General features: G+C 43.0%; 1 protein-coding gene across 2 annotated transcripts in view; it reads left to right on the top strand.

The window, feature by feature from the left end:
• Window positions 1-13206, top strand: part of LOC149168831 (H/ACA ribonucleoprotein complex subunit 3-like protein) — a 43829-nt gene extending 30623 nt beyond the window's left edge. For both annotated transcript variants that reach the window (XM_089428442.1, XM_089428441.1), the window contains exons 3-4: window positions 12704-12746; window positions 12872-13206. In XM_089428442.1, the coding sequence (XP_089284568.1) occupies window positions 12704-12746; window positions 12872-12969 (141 nt within the window). In that variant the 3' untranslated portion in view covers window positions 12970-13206. The remainder of the gene's footprint in view (window positions 1-12703; window positions 12747-12871) is intronic.
• Window positions 13207-16926: the final 3720 nt, after the last annotated feature.

Raw genomic sequence — 16926 nt, 5'->3', positions numbered from 1 at the left:
GATCAAATAATGAATATTCAATGAAAGACAATGCAATGATCCCAATGAGGCTACTAGCCTAAGGGAAACCAAGGGCAAGAATTGGTCTTCGAGCTAGGACTTGTGATATCTCAAGATCTTGTTGTCGGAATTTCATGAAATTTGGAGGGCTTCTTGATGATACACCAACACAGTTATGGACGAAAAATCGAAGTATTTGGATGACTAGATTGAGTGATAATTGATGCCCTAGGTGACCTATTTAGACTAGGCTTAGAAAAGAGGGGAAGGTGAAATAAATTAGCTTTAAAGTGATCACCAGAGGAGGACCAGTGCTTTGTCCTTTGGGAGAGATGGAGTCGTGGAAGATATAGAGTTTGGATTGATTTCCACTTGTCAAGGAGGCATAAAAGACAACTTTGTTGGGCATTAGGGCTTAATGGAAGTAGCTTCAAGGCCATTTATGCTTTGTTCAACAATATTTGGTGATTTATCAAGACAAGGATGTCTCTATGGCCATTCATTCATTCATTCAAACATGGCCCAATCATGATACAACACTATTTAGAGATCCAATTTCCACAATTTCGTTCCAAGAAAAGCAACAAATTAACCCTAGAATAGCAAAAATCCCAATATCATGAATGCAACAACATAAAGAATCAAAATAACATTAAAATGGTACTTACATGTAAGAAGAATATATCCAATCACCAAGATATGCCAATCATAGAAGTTCCAAGACAAAGAAGAACAACCAAACATCGAAATTCATCCATTCATCCAAAAGGTCTCATCCTCAAAAGATAGCGAAAATCTTACAAGAAGATATGATCCAATCTAAGTGATGATCTCCAAATGAACTCTCATCATATGTATTTATACACTTCTAAGGAGTTTGATTTATCTAATTGGGCCTACATTAGCCCCTAGAATAAAATAATGTGCAAAATAACTAGCTTTTGGTGACAAACCCACCAAACTAGCTCATAAACAAAAGAATAAGCCTCTTAAGAGGTCAAATGATTAATAATACATGTTGTTGGGCCTTCTAAGAAGCCTGATAAAGTCCACAAGTGCCACAATGATGAATAGGACACCCAAAAGTAGTGGACAAGGGGTTGGCTCCTTGTTCTCGAAATAATAGAGTTGTGGTGCTCCCAATGGGTGTGGGGACACACAAGTAACCTCATGGGTCTTCAAATAAATCAAAGATGCCTGTAGACCATCTGTAAGGGCTTAGATGATGGTGTAGGTGATGCCATGTCAACACACAAGTCTTGGGTCATCTGCTAAGAGCATGGTACAAATGTGGCTCTGGCTGGGAATAGTGAACGAGGTGCATCTTCATTGTCCAATAGGTGAATCTCGAGCAATCTTTGAACATCTTCGGGGATCCATGGAGTGTTGTCTACTATTGTGGAGGCCCATGGCTGTCTACACACACCCTACATTTGCCAATGTAGCCCTCTGGAGGGTTAGGACCCCGTATAGGGAGGCCAAACCCAAAATGGAGACCATCTGCAATCCTGAATAAGATCCAATGCGTGTAATATCCTGTTTCAGAGATTTTCCCCAAAACCCCAGTAAACTCCAACCAAACACACACAAATAATATAATAACCGGGAAACTCAAAATGATAAAAATAACAGTGGTGTAACATATAATAATATAAGCATGAAATATAAGCAGATACTCGAGAAATGCAAAGAGAAATGCTAAGCCATTTTATTATACTGAGTAATGGAATGAGTACAAGAGGTGATTAGAGGATGGCACCTCGACTTGCACCAAGTAAGTGAAGGAATACACTCAAAATAACAAGGAATGGCCTCTGCGTGGGTGCTGTTGGGAAATTGTCGTGCTGTTGCTACTACTGGAAATCAAATGAGAATTTGGGGCTGTTCCCCTCCTCAGAAAATGCTGAAACTCTGGAATCCGTCCCTACTCAGAAAACCCAGAAAAACCCAGAAAACTTTTCTGATATGGCCAGCCCCCAAAAATCACCCCCTTGGGGAATCACGCAATCCCTCAAGGCCCTGCGCTGCCACTGAGTAGAATCTTCCAAAATACTGCCTGAAACTCTGCCAAACCCCTCCAATATGCAAGAGCTGATCCCTTGCTCAATATCCCAGCTCAACTCCTCCACAAATCCTCAACCCGGAACTGCTCCCAGAAGAACTGTGTCCCTCTCTCTCAAGACTGCGCAGTCTCCCAATGCTCAACTCCACCTCAATGCCAAAGATCAAAACTACTGCAAAAAGACTGCTGAAAATACCTTGCCCGAGTAGGCACTCGAAGTCCCCCGGGGCTAAGGGTGAGATCTCCGAATGGAGACACTCAGTGCACTAAACAGTGCTACAGACAGGCTAAGCAGCCAGCGTGATCCAAGTCGAAGTGACTAGCCTAAATGCTCATACTCCAATGACAAAATGAGGGGGCTCCTCTCTCCTTTATAGCATTGGCCTCGCCAAATCCCAAGGCTCACCTCCTCCAATGTAATCCCCTCTTGCCACGTGTTCCCTTTCCATTTGCGTAGTCCCTCCAAGTGTCTGCGTGGCCCCATCTCTGCGTGGTCCTTTGGCTCCCTTGGCTCCACTTTAAGTCACAACGTTGTGCTACTAGGAAGTGACTTTTTATTCTAAAAGTGAGTTATGTCCCCTTTTCCTCACCTTTTTATTTACAAATAACTATAGAAGGAAAAGTTGAGCAAAATCGAATATTCTAATTAGCCATGGCTAATTAGGAATATTACAGTCTCCCCCGGCAAAATGTTGCTTGTCCTAAAGCAACTGAAGTGACGGATGCTGCAAAAGTTTCTCACTCTCCAAGTGGCATCCTCATCTGGTAAATTCTTCCACCTCACCAAGAATTCCTGGACCGTCCTGCTCCGTAGCTGCCTCTCCCTGGTATCAATAATAGCCTCTGGCTGCAACACCAAATGCCCCTCATCATCCATGGGTGGTAGCTCATCTGTCACTGTCACATGCTGTCCCAACGCCTTCTTCAGGCATGATACATGGAAAACGTTATGAATCTTGCTGCCTTGGGGCAGCTCCAACTCATATGCTACCTGTCCAATCCTGCGTATCACCCTGTATGGCCCATAAAAGCGGGGCTTGAGCTTTTCAGCCCCCTTCTGCTTCAGTGACGACTGTCAGTATGGTTGTAATCGTAGGTAGACCAAGTCTCCTACCTCAAACTGTCTCTCCACCCGACCCCTGTCAACATACAACTTCTGCTGGTTCTACGCTGTAGCCATGTTATCCTTGAGAGCTCGGAGAATATCCTGACTCTCTTGGATCCAAATCTTGGCTCTCGGAGCCTTGCTAGCACCAAACATCACGTCAGCAAAAGATAAAGGATGATATCCATACAAAGCATAGAATGGTGACATACCGATGGACATGTGATGTGTAGTGTTGTAGCAGTACTCCCCCAGATGCAGCCACTTCAGCCATGCTCGCTGCTGCCCACTGACATAGTTACGCAAGTAGCCTTCCAGCCATTTGTTAACTATCTCTATCTGCCCGTCTGTCTGTGGGTGATAACTGGTACTCGGTGTCAACTCCGTCCCCACCAATCGGAAAAGCTCTTGCCAAAATCCACCCATGAAACCGCTGTCCCTGTCACTAGTGATGGTCTTGGGGAAGATCATGTAACTTGAAAATCTCTCTGAAGAACAGTTCGACCACCTGCGCTGCTATGTAGTGTGCGGATATGGCGAAAAAGTGTGAGTACTTTGTCAGCCGATCAACGACGACAAAGATGCAATCCTTGCCCTGTACCATGGGCAACCCTGTGATGAAGTCCATCGAAATACACTCCCATTTCCCCTTCGGAATGGGAAGAGGCTGCAATAGTCCTGCTGGATGGTTCATCTCCCCCTTGTTCCTCTGGCAAACATTGCACTCCCGGACATGCTGGAGTACGTCCTCCTTGAGGCCCTTCCATGAGAACCTCTCTCTAATGGCCCTGTAGGTTTTGGTAAACCCCTGATGACCTGCCAATGGTGAATCATGTGACGCTTGAAGTATCTTTTTCTTGAGCTGAGACCCCTCAGTCAAGAAGATCCAGTCCCTGTAGTAGATGATCTCATCGACCACCCTATACCTGTCATCCGCCACCTGCCCATCCAAAACCTCACATGCAAATCTGTCCTTGGAGTACTCTACTAAGAGTCGGGCCTTCCAGTCTGCGTCCAAGCTCATAAGAGACAACGTGGCTGGTCTTCGTGAAAGGGCATCTGCTACTACATTGTTCTTACCCTTGACATACTCAATGTCAAAGTCATATGCTTGGATCTTGCTAATCCACTTTTGCTGCCTCTCCTGTAGCTGCTTCTGCTCCAAAAAGAACTTGAGGCTGTTGTGATCAGTCCTCACCCTGAACCTGTTACCCACCAAATACTGTCAGTACTTAGCCAATGCATGCATGATGGCCAACATCTCCTTGTCATATAGAGAATACAACCTCTCGTGCGGAAGGAGCTTCCGGCTCTCAAAGGTTATATGGTGACCTCCCTGCATCAACACTGCGCCGATCCCCTCTCCGACGCATCACACTCCAAAACATGGTTGCGTAAAATCTGGCAACGCAAGCACTGGGCAGCTGCTCATAACCTCCTTGAGCCTGTCAAAGGCTTGCTGTGCTGTATTCGACCAACTGAATGCCCCCTTCCTCATCAAATTTGTCAGGGGTGCAGCAAGCTGTGAGAAACCCTTGACGAACTTCTGGTAGTAAGTACAAATGCCATTGAATCCTCGAAGTTCCGTCATGTTTCTCGGCTCCGGCCAATCTCTGATGGCCCTGATCTTCTCCTCGTGGACCCTCACTCCATCCACTCTTATGATGTGTCCCAAGTATAACATCTCCGTCAACCCAAACTCCCATTTGGAGAGCTTGGCATAGAACTGCTGCTCCTACAAGATGCACAATACTGTCTCAATGTGCTGGAGATGCTCCTCCCAAGTCCTGCTGTAAATGAGGATATCATCAAAGAACACCAACACAAACTTCCTTAAGTGACTGCGGAAGATGTGATTCATGCAAGACTGAAATGTAGCTGGGGCGTTGGTTAGCCCGAAGGGCATCACCAAAAACTCAAAGTGCCCATAGTGACACCTGAAGGCGGTCTTGGGAATGTCCTGCTCCCTCACGCGAATCTGATGGTACCCAGATCTCAAATCAATCTTTGAGAAGAACCGTGCTCCTCTCAACTCATCCATCAACTCATCGATCCTGGGTATGGGGTATTTGTTCTTCAAGGTCTTCTTGTTCAGGGCCCTGTAGTCAATGCACATCCTCAATGTGCTGTCCTTCTTCTTCACCAACACCACGGAAGAAGCAAAAGGACTCGTGCTCGGTTGAATGTGCCCAAGAGCCAGCAACTCCTAAATGGCCTGCTCAATCTCATCTCGATAGGCCTTGGGATGCTATAGGGGATAGTAATCACTACCTGTATGCCCTGCTCAAGCTCAATGGTGTGCTCAAACCCCTGGTCTGGTGGCTGTCCCGGAGGAATCTCCCCAAACACTGTGGCAGACTGGTCAAGGATGGCCTGTATCTCTGTGTGCACTGTCTGCCCTGTAGTCCCTGCCTCTGATGCATGCAACTCCATTGCCCACTCTATGTCTCTCTTCTGGAAGACTGCCTCCATCCGATGAGCTGAAACAGTCTGAGGTGGGTATGTGTGCTGTCCCCGTATCTTCTCATGCCTCCCTGTCTTCTCGTCATCCCACTCCATCTCTAGGGCCTTCCAATCTATAGTGACCTTCCCTAGAGTGATGAGCCATTGAACACCTAGTACTATGTTGGTGTCCGGAATATTGACCACGAAGAAGTGGTCAGTCAGTGTGTAGGTGCCCATTGTCACTGATAACTCTGGAACATAACGAGCACACACCATGGTCTGATCTCCTGGGACCAAAACTGAAAATCCATCGAAGCTCTCTGTCGGTATACCTCTCCGCTCAACCATCTGTGCATCGATGAAGTTGTGGGTGGCCCCACTGTCAACCAAAATTGATACTCGCTGGCCACGTACTGTCCCCCGTACGTGCAGCATCAAATACTTGGGAACTCCTTGCAATGCTGCAAGGGCTCCTCCGGTAGGTGCAAAAGCTACACCACCTGCTGCTGCTGGTGGAGGCGGCGAGGGACCCTGCATGGCATGACTATCTCCTATCTCCACATCATCCTCCTCATCCTCTTCCCCGCTGCTCTTGGAAAAGACCTCACTAAAATGTGCTTTGCCAGCAGCACATCTATGTCCTGGTGCCCACGGCTCCTGACAGGTGAAGCACAACCGCTTCTTCTTCAACTCCCTCCTGGCATCATCATCAATCTGTACCCGTCCTGGATTCCCCTTCGGAGGCGGAATCCTCACATCCTTCCCCTTAGGCTGAAAAGCCTGTCGCTGGGGGTAAGGTGTCTAGGTCCTGGGTAAGACATCCTGTAAGTCCCGGGTCCTGCTAATAGCATCCTGAAGGGTGGTTGGTCTAGTGGATCTGACTAGACCCTGAAGTGGCTCTGTTAACCCCTCAACATACATGTAGATCCTCCGTGCCGTGGATAGATCTGGCACCGTCACTGAAACACTCAAAAAGTCCGCACTGTAGGTCTCTGGGCTCCTTGTCTGTTTGAGCTTCGTCAGCTCAACAAAGTGCTGTTTCGGATCCCTCCGGTCAAACCTCTCCATCAATCTCCTGGTGAACTCGGCATACGTCGTCACTGTGGAATGCCCGAGTGTAACCATCCCATGGAACCACCAATCCTGGGCCTCACCATCCAAATGTAATGTTGCCACCTTGATGGCCTCTGTCTCCGACATCTGGTTAAGCTGGAAATAGATGTCCAGCTTCTCCACCCAAGACTTTGCTGAACTGTTTGATGAGCCATCAAACGTAGGCAAGTGAAATCTACTAGCAGTGCGGTGGGTGTCTCCATCATGATAATGCCGGTATCCTCTGTGATGGTCACGGGGTCTACTATCCCGCTGGAGCTGAACAAAGTCTCTGAATGAGAGAGCATCCCTGAACTCCTACCCATAGGCCTGGTACTCCGCAAAATAATTGCCCATATGACCGGGCTCTGCCTCCTGCTGTGCTCCAGCCCCCGTATCTGCTCCTAGGAAAGTGGGCATGGTAGAGCGTATAGGGGCATGTGAGGCCACTTGCTGAGTAGTATCACGCTGAGTGGCACCCTGCTCTGGCAAATGGTGAGATGCACCCGATCCCTCTCCAACCTGGAAAACTCGTGGGCTCTCACGCTGTCTAGCCTCCATTGCCGTGAATCTCTGCCCCATCACCTCGATCTGCCTCGACAGATCCTGCACTGATTTGAGGAGCATGTCTGCAAATTTCTTCCTGTCATCATCTGCCATCGGATTCTCCTGCTCTGCGTCCACCACAGGCTCCTCTTGTCCTGCGTCCACCACAGGCTCCTCCTGTCCTGCGTCCACCACAGGCTCCTCTTGTTCTGTGTCCACCACCGGAACACAGTCTCCCTCTCCGTAGGTGTTCTCCAACCTACGCCCAACGTCTCTGTATCTCCTACCTCTGTAACAGATGTAGGGCTTTTCCCCCGGTGTCATAGATTGCTAGCTCCATAGGTTGAGCCAGATCTATGCTCTGATACCACTGTAATATCCCGTTTCAGAGATTTTCCCCAAAACCCAGTAAACTCCAACCAAATACGCACAAAGAATATAATAACCGGGAAACTCAAAATGATAAAAATAACAGTGGTGTAACATATAATAATATAAGCATGAAATATAAGCAGATACTCGAGAAATGCAAAGAGAAATGTTAAGCCATTTTATCATACTGAGTAATGGAATGAGTATAGGAGGTGATCAGAGGATGGCACCTCGACTTGCACCAGGCAAGTGAAGAAATACACTCAGAATAACAAGGAATGGCCTTTGCGTGGATGCTGCTGGGAAATTGCCGTGCTGCTGCTACTACTGGAAATCAAATGAGAATTTGGGGCTGTTCCCCTCCTCAGAAAACGCTGAAACTCTGGAATCTGTCCCTACTCAGAAAACCCAGAAAACCCAGAAAGCTTTTCTGAAATGGCCGACCCCCGAAAATCGTCCCCTTGGGAATGACACAATCCCTCAAGGCCCTACGCTGCCACTGAGTAGAATCCTCCAAAATACTACCTGAAACTCTGCCAAACCCCTCCAATATGCAAGAGCTGATCCCTTGCTCAATATCCCAGCTCAACTCCTCCACAAATCCTTAACCCGGAACTGCTCCCAGAAGAACTGCGTCCCTCTCTCTCAAGACTGCGCAGCCTCGTAATGCTTAGCTCCACCTCAATGCCAAAGATCAAAACAACTGCAAAAGACTGCTGAAAATACCTTGCCCGAGTAGGCACTTGAAGTCCCTCGGGGCTAAGGGTGAGATCTCCGAACAGAGACACTCAGTGCACTAAACAATGCTGCAGACAGGCTAAACAACCAGCGTGCTCCAAGTCGAAGTGACTAGCTCAAATGCTCATAGTCCAATGACAAAATGAGGGGGCTCCTCTCTCCTTTATAGCATTGGCCTCTCCCAATCCCAAGGCTCACCTCCTCCAACGTAATCCCCTCTTGCCACGTGTTCCCTTTCCATCTGCGCAGTCCCTCCAAGTGTCTGCGTGGGCCCCATCTTCTCGTGGTCCTTTGGCCCCCTTGGCTCCCCTTTAAGTCACAACGTTTTGCTACTAGGAAGTGACTTTTTATTCTAAAAGTGAGTTATGTCCCCTTTTCCTCACCTTTTTATTTACAAATAACTATAGAAGGCAAAATTGAGCAAAATCAAATATTCTAATTAGCCATGGCTAATTAGGAATATTACAATGCGTCTTTGCACCTTCCAACATATCAAGTCATTAAAATAATAAAGTAAAAGAGTCTACAAATCATTGTCATTAAGTGGGCACTTCATAATGGCATGCCCTTCCATGGTGGGATTTGGCATGTGCCAATGTTTCCAAGCTTTAAAAGGGGTTAACCAATCATCCTATTAGGTGGTTTCTACTTTTAAAGTGAGTCACATCAAATGGTGGTGTCATGTGATATGATGATGAAGTGGAGTAGGGGACAAAGGGGAACAACCCGGGTCACATCCCATGGCTCAAGGGTAGCTAATAAAAGGGAAGCCCACACTTGGGTAAATAATCTATAGGAGGGAGCAATCATGGTACATGAGTTACCCTGACCTTGATATTTCCACCTTTGAAATGCCTTTTTTCTTTTGCGTTTTTCTTTGGTTAACTGCTCGAGGCTCAAAGGGACGACGAGACCATGATATGCAAATTCTAGCAGTGGATACTTGCTTTTGAGGTGGGGCAACTCATCGCCCACTCGGGGTTGGGACAATCATGGGTTCCTGAATGATAAAGGAGACTCATCAAGGGCCTCTAGGAACCAAGGTGATGACCATTGAAAGGGGAAGCCCTCATGCAATGGCTTTTGCCCGTGTGCTAAATGTGTTTGTCTCGACCATATTTTGCATTTTGTGGTACAATTTCTTGTTGAATGTGACCAATTATGTTTTTTCTTTTCTTTTTAGCTGCATTGCCATCAACCTTCGGGGCATCCTTCTAGGCCCGACCCAATATGTGGGGCAAGGGGAGGGGGTGGCTGACACTATGTGGACCTAGATGGGAGAAGTGATGAAAGGGAGTATAATGAGCGGAAGGGGGATGATCTGTATGAATCAGAGAGTGGGACCACGCATCCAAAATCTAATGAGCAATTCATTCCTTTTCTTTTGGATTGCTCATTAGATTTCAAGTTGGCCATTCCTCTTGTCATGTAGAGCAAGTGCATGGGACACAAAATCTTGATTGTGTGAAATGCAGAGACAAATATAGCATATCATGGACCCAATTTTGACAATATGGTAAGATTTATTTGGATTTCTTTCTTGGATTTGTCAATTTTGCATTATTTCAACTAGAGTAACAAGGATTTGAACCTTGTGATGAAACCTTGAATGGTTTTGAAACTTCTTGGATCTAATAAGTTGATTTCATTTTCATGGATGTGACCCCACATATCATCCTACTTCTGAAGACTATATCCAAGGTGGTCCAAACTTGATTTGGAGCCATGCATGCTTCAACATGAAATAGTAATTTTGGAGGAATTGATAAGTATAGGAGACATAAGGCCTCATCCATGTGGTTGAAATATTTGGATTTTTTAACTACATATTTTGGTTCAATCTTTGATTGCATGGCTATTCGATATAAACCTCTACTTTTGATTTGAAGTAGAATCCTTCGCTTCCATTCACAATAGTTATATGGCGTGAAAGGTGCAGGAGGTGGAAACTCCATTTCTTTTGGTATCACCAGTCTTTAGTACCTCAATCAAGACCTATAATGTTGAATATAGGTCTAGGATTTTCAATTTTTGTACCAAGTTGTCCTTTTGATTACTATCAATCTTGCTGCTTTAGTACTAAATCAGTCATTTTTCTGTTAGGCCATAATGTTAGCACTCCTGCTATAAATGATTCTTCCAAATACCCTTCCTGTTTCAACAAAACTGGCAGTACCAGGCTTTAGTAAAAAAGATTCTTGGATAGAGCAATACACATCGCAGTATAAAACCTCTTCCTGGTCATCATGGCAACAATTGTCATCTTAGCTCAGGCAGCCTTTCACTCAGCATACTTAAGTACATTAATCATGACACAGCCAACAATCTTACTATAGTCAATGGCATCATTATGAGCTCAACATAGCCATGGCAAGTTAAACATCAGTTTATTAATGAACCCTTGAACAGCAACAAGCACAAACTCGCTACAACAAAAGTCTAAAGATCAATTTAGAATGGGGCTCGGGTTTTGTTTCAAAATATTCGATTTTATGCCACGGCTTCAATAATGCCACAGAATTTAGAATTAACTCAGGATTTGCTTCAGGTCTTCTAGGGCTTACAAACCCGAAGCCCAAAATTTCATCAGACTTGACATGTGCAAATTTATCCTGCTGTAGTCAATATTGGATGCCATCATATCATTTCAAACCTCTCATTGATCACCTGGAATTTGTTGCATAGATAGTGAACAAGAGTTTGACTTTGTGTCAATTGTAGGTCTTTTCTCCAAATATCATAAGAGATCCTCAGACTTCCCTCAGAGGCAGGCCTAAACAAGCCCTCTGTAATCTACACATTTAGATCCTCAGATGAACCATTAGCTTATGAAAAATTCCTTCAGTACATAGATTACAACATGCAGCAAGTAGAAGATATAATCCACAAATGTTATCTGCGTGTTCTCTGATATAATCCTTGAAGCTAAAGGCAATCAATGGTGAAACAATTTTCATCAACAGGGATGCAAAAGATTTCAAATCCTCTTAGACAATTTAACTTGTATCACCACTCTCCTTGTTTGGTACAGGCTCTGACCTGCTCATGGCCAAGATTTTGCACAACAGCTTATGACATTATCATTCATAAGCAGCTAGAGATTTATGGAATCCAAATTAAGAATTCAATGTCAACATTCTCCTCCCAAAGGATCCCTATTGGAAAAACAATTTAGAAGTTCATCAGTAACAAAAGGATTTTAAGAATGCTTATAAGTATGTTGATGATATCCTTGGTCCAATTATTAAGAACTTCACTAGCTATTTCACAGGCCTTCGCACCTCTTGGCCACTTCTGAGGCTGCTTGGCCTCTGCTCAATCAGTCCTGAGGCCTTCCTGAGGTCAATCCTGAGACCTCTTGGCCCTTTGTCACAGTCTTCTAAGGCCTTAGACAGAATTTTGGTCTCTCTTTGTCCTGGTCAAAAGCATTGTTGACAGAACTTGGACTAGAACTTTATTAAGGCTGCTTTTTTACCATCCCTCTGATACCATGTTGATGTTTCACGATCTTCTAATCTGATAATTACTTCCAATGATCTCTTAAACAAGTTCTTAACCATAATGCAATAATGACAGTAGGATCATAAAGAGACAGCCAAGCACTTAGCGTACAAAGAGACACAAAATTTTCACCTGGGAAGCCCAAACTTGAGAGAAAACCCAACAATCTTTTCTAGGAGAAATTCTTCAGTTCAACAAAGGTACATTTTAATATTCACAAGTCAACCTAGGTCAACTTAGACAATAATTATGGATCTGAACAAAACAGACCTCAGAACTCAATCTAGGCAGTAGATCTGGTTTCGGTCCCTTCTGTTTACAGACTGAGGTTCTTGGCCTCCTCTAGGGCTTCGACCCTCCATAGGAAAAAAGGTCTCGGATCTTCTAGGGATTCTGCCCTTCAACAAAGATAAAATATCTTTACAGAGATAAGATCCTTCTTGAACTTCGCTCCATCCACAGAAAAAAGATTTCGGTCTTTCTTCCACAGAAACAAGGTCTCCATATCTGAGTCCATTCAGCCTCTTACAAGCAGAAACCCGTCGCTCTTAAACTCTGGTACCCAGATTGCCTGTTTTAATGCTTTTCTGATCAAGCTTGAAACCTGGATACTAGATAGTCATGTATGTTGCTTGGCATAAATTACGTAGAGATTGATATGTAAATGACCTTTGGTTGAAGGCATGCTGTCTTATGTGTGGAGTTTGCTTCCACACTGTTGCTAGGAAGTAGATATGAAGGGATACTAATGAGTGCTTTTATATTCTATATTCAATGCAATGTAGCGTAAACTAACTTACATGTTGAGTCACACATTAATTTAATGTGTTTTTTTCTTGCAGAAGGATTCCCCCGTAGGGTCTCCAACACAGTCAGCCCACCCTGGTATGTCTCCTTTATTTTTATGATAATACTACTTTATTTGATGTCATGTCATTAATATGTGAGGATAGCATTGCTGCATTGATGTTTTTAAAATCTTTTATCTCATGAGGTTTCTTGTGTTACAGCACGGTTTTCTCCAGATGATAAATACTCAAAGCATCGCACTTTGCTGAAGAAGCGCTTTGGCTTACTGCCAACGCAGCAACCCCCACCCACCTATTGACAATTGAATATTCAGAGTTTTTATGTCTCTGCTAGACAAAGAAAGGGTGGTTAGAGGTTACAGGGTTAACATTAATTATTCATTTTGTTTACTCTGTAGTCTTTGCCCTGCCTTTTTGGATGCAACTTCATGCTAGTTTGTGTTTAAGATGTATTTTGATGCTTTTTTACTTTGCACAAGTTGTAGATGTTGAATTGGGGTTTAAATTTAAATATATTGTTTAAGAGGTTATGATTAGATAGAGAATTAATTATTATTATTGGCTTATATACGATACTTTTGCACATTTATTTGTAGGCTAAACATTTGTGATTTTTCAGAGAAAAAAAACCTCCTAACTTCCATTAATCAAAATAAAAGTAAATACATTTGCAGTAGTGACAGATCTTATGTCCATGTAACTCTATGTTCTAGATAAGTCTCAGTAGAAACTCAGAAGATTTTATAATTTTGGATCTTAATCACTATGTATCTACTAGCGTCTCTAAAGGTCTATAACATCATTACAGATTTCTTACCTCTCTAACTTTCCTTCTCAGCGACATTGTTATATTATTTCCCATACATTCTTCAAAAAGAAAAGAAAATAAACAGAAAACTTGAAAAGACATATGAGGATCGTTCTCAGTGAACAGTCAGTGATGCCCTTAATAATTAAAACTCCATGTGCTGATGAGGATGCCATTGTCAAAAGCAGTGAAGAAGATCTTTCCCGGTGCTTGGAAACAACTCTTCTTAGAGAGAAAATCTGCCTCTTGGTTCTGTTCTCTGAATATATGACTGAAAGTCACTTTCTGGAAGGATCCCATGAAAGATCTGATGCGTAGCATCCAGAAGATAAGGGAAGGTTGCCCAAAAGTGGATCTCTGTACCCAATCCAGAATCACTTTGGGGTTCCCAAAACTGATAAATCCTCTATAGCTAGCCAGTTAGCAAATAGGAGTGCCCCCCAAAGAGCTAATCGCGATGCTCTTTTATTAGTCCATGTACCACTATTCCAACAAAATTGAAAGTAGTTGCCAGGCTTTTATACAAGAAAAACCCCCCTGCCACAGATCCTGTTAGTAGAAGCTCCTTAAAAAAAATCATCTGGATTTTGTGACCAAATCTCTTTATATTGGATTTGTCTCGAGTTAACCTTCTCTTTTGTTGGCCCTATTTCCATAAAATATGCAGAGATCTTTAAACAGGTGCCTCTTGTATCTGGGGTAGTCTCTTTCAAATATCTTCTCGTTCCTACTTTTCCATATGCCCACAGAATATAGAAGGGTAATGTTCGAAATGTCCTGTTCTCCTCAACCCACAGAGAAATGCACCTATCTATGGAGCTCGAATGCTATGCTGCTTGTAGGTTAAGAGTGTAATACTCCTCTCCAAATCGAGACTGCAAATGGGCATGTCAGAAAGAGATGATCCACGTCTTCTGCATTTTTTTCATAAAACACCTGTTAGGACCTTGGAAGCCTCTTTTGAGGAGATTATCCCATGTAAGTATCCTGTTATGGATCACCAGCCACATGAAACATTTCAATTTCATTGGAATATTCCATGGGGCATTATCTACCAGGCCGCGACCCATTGTTATGATTTTAGAAATGTCTTTAACTGCTATCTTCTCGTTTACCATATTGCTAGCCCACGTAATCTTATCTTCTTTCTCAGAGAAAAGTATGCTTGCATGACACAAATGAGAAGTGTACAGGGACCATTCCATTGTGAAAGCCGCTAGCATTCTAAGATCGAAAGCGCTGATCCATAAACCTGTAACAGTAAGAGGCTTTATCAACACATAGTTGATTCATATAAAATAATCTTTTGTCATGTAAAAATTCAAGGAGAGACAGATAGGGGATGTATGTTCTCCATTCCTTTTACGGCATCCAAACCAATTTTAATCCTATTTACCCTCCCGACGTCCCATCTCAAATTCCCAAGAAGCCAGTGTTTGTTTCTCATCATACTCCTCCAAATGTATGATGCTCCCTTATGCTCTGGTGACCCCTCCTCTATCCATTCCTCAACCTGTTTATGCTCTGGTGACCCCTCCTCTATCCATTCCTCAACCTGTTTGTTTTTCATATATTTTTCTTTAATGACTTGTTGCCAAACTCCTTTATCTTGTAATGCTCTCCATAAATTCTTGTTTATTAAAGCCTTATTGAAGCTCTCTGTGTCCTTTATTCCCCAACTGCTGTCCTTTTCAAACCTAGAGAGGGTATTTAGACTTACTAAATGGATCTTTTTGTGGAGACCAGGTCTGATCCAATGAGAACCTAGCGATGATGGAGTCAATTCTTTTTAAAATGTCCTTTAGCAGGTAGTATAGGTGCATCCAGTATAAAGCAATATTCTGAAAGACTGATTTTAACATGATCAACCCCTCTCCCTCCCATTGTCAGCCATTTCTTCGACCATAAGGACATGTTGTGTTCAAATCTTTTATAAGCCATTCCCAATCATTAATTGCATAATTATTTGGTTTCAATCTAAAACCCAAATATTTAAAGCTTCTCTCCATATCGATCTGAGCCAGCCATTCCCAATCATTAATTGCATAATTATTTGGTTTCAATCTAAAACCCAAATATTTAAAGCCTCTCTCCATATCGATCTGAGCCACCTCAAAGATTTGTGTTATTTCTTTAATAATCCCATCCGTCGTCACCAGAATTAGCATATATTTACCTTTATTCATATAAATGCAAGGCAGTTTCGAAACATGTGAGAATCTGATGAAAGGATTTCCATGACAAGATGGAGATCTGCTCATTAAAAAACACATTGTTTGACAAACATCATATGAGTAATTTGAATATTCTTGCTGATCTTGCAACCAATAATGTTTCCCTTTGTTCTAGCTTCATTTATACCTCTACCAATGCCATTTATGACCAAAAGAAACCAAGGAGAATGTGCACATCCTTGTCTAAGCCTTCTAGAAGCCTTAAGAAATTAGTGGGTATCCCATTAATAGTGACCATGTAATTCACTGATGTAATGCATGCCATAATCCACTTTATCATCTTGACTCCAAATCCAATCTTGTGAAGAATCAGTTGCAAGAATTCCCTGTCCACGTTGTCATATGCTTTTACTAGATCAATCGTCATAAGACATACCTCCTGCTCACTAGTTTTTTTTATAGAATGTAGACATTCTTGAGTAATGGCAACCGTGTCTTGAATTTGCTTGTAGTATCGCATTAATAATGACAACGTAATTCACTAATGTAATGCATGCCATAATCCAGTTTATCATCTTGACTCCAAATCCAATTTTGTGAAGAATCAATTGCAAGAATTCCCAGTCCACGCTGTCAAAGACATACTTCCTACTGACTGTGTCTTGAATTTGTTTGTTGTCCAAGAAACCAAATTGCTCCAGAGTAATGTGTTTGGATAATGTTGCTTTGATCCAGTTGGCAATGATTTTAGAAATTAATTTATACACCGTATTACATAATGATATCGACATGTAATATGCAAAAGTGGATGGATGGTGCACTTTGGAAATGAGAGCTATGAACGTGGCGCTGAAGGATCTCGTGATTTTGCAAAAAATCCTTGATTCCTCAGCCACTAATAGTAATTTAGTCTCCATGATGTTAGGAAAATGAATAAAGAGTTCAACGATCCATCCATAGGACCAGGACTCTTGCCACTTGCCATGTCCTTGAAGACCCCTATCAATTCTTCCTTGTTGATGGGCCTTCTCATGAAGTCACTTTCTTCTTCATCGACCATCCTTGGAAACAAATTTATGAAATGCATCTGTCTCAAGGAACTCCTCGCTCATTGAACTATCAGGCAGAAGAATATATCTGCCTCCCTATGAATATCTTTTTGGGAGGAATAAAGATTCCCCTCTTCATATTTAATATTCCATATTGTATTATCCTTGTGCCTTTTAGATGCTTGATGGCGAAAAAATCAGGCATTTTTGTCTCTTGTCGAAATC

Source organism: Pinus tabuliformis, chromosome 4_2 (assembly GCF_031772625.1).
Source record: "Pinus tabuliformis cultivar Carrire ecotype Pingquan chromosome 4_2, CPIR1, whole genome shotgun sequence".
Taxonomy (NCBI): Eukaryota; Viridiplantae; Streptophyta; class Pinopsida; order Pinales; family Pinaceae; genus Pinus; species Pinus tabuliformis.
Note: the sequence above shows the minus strand (reverse complement) of the source record. Positions and strands in the feature narration are given on the sequence as shown.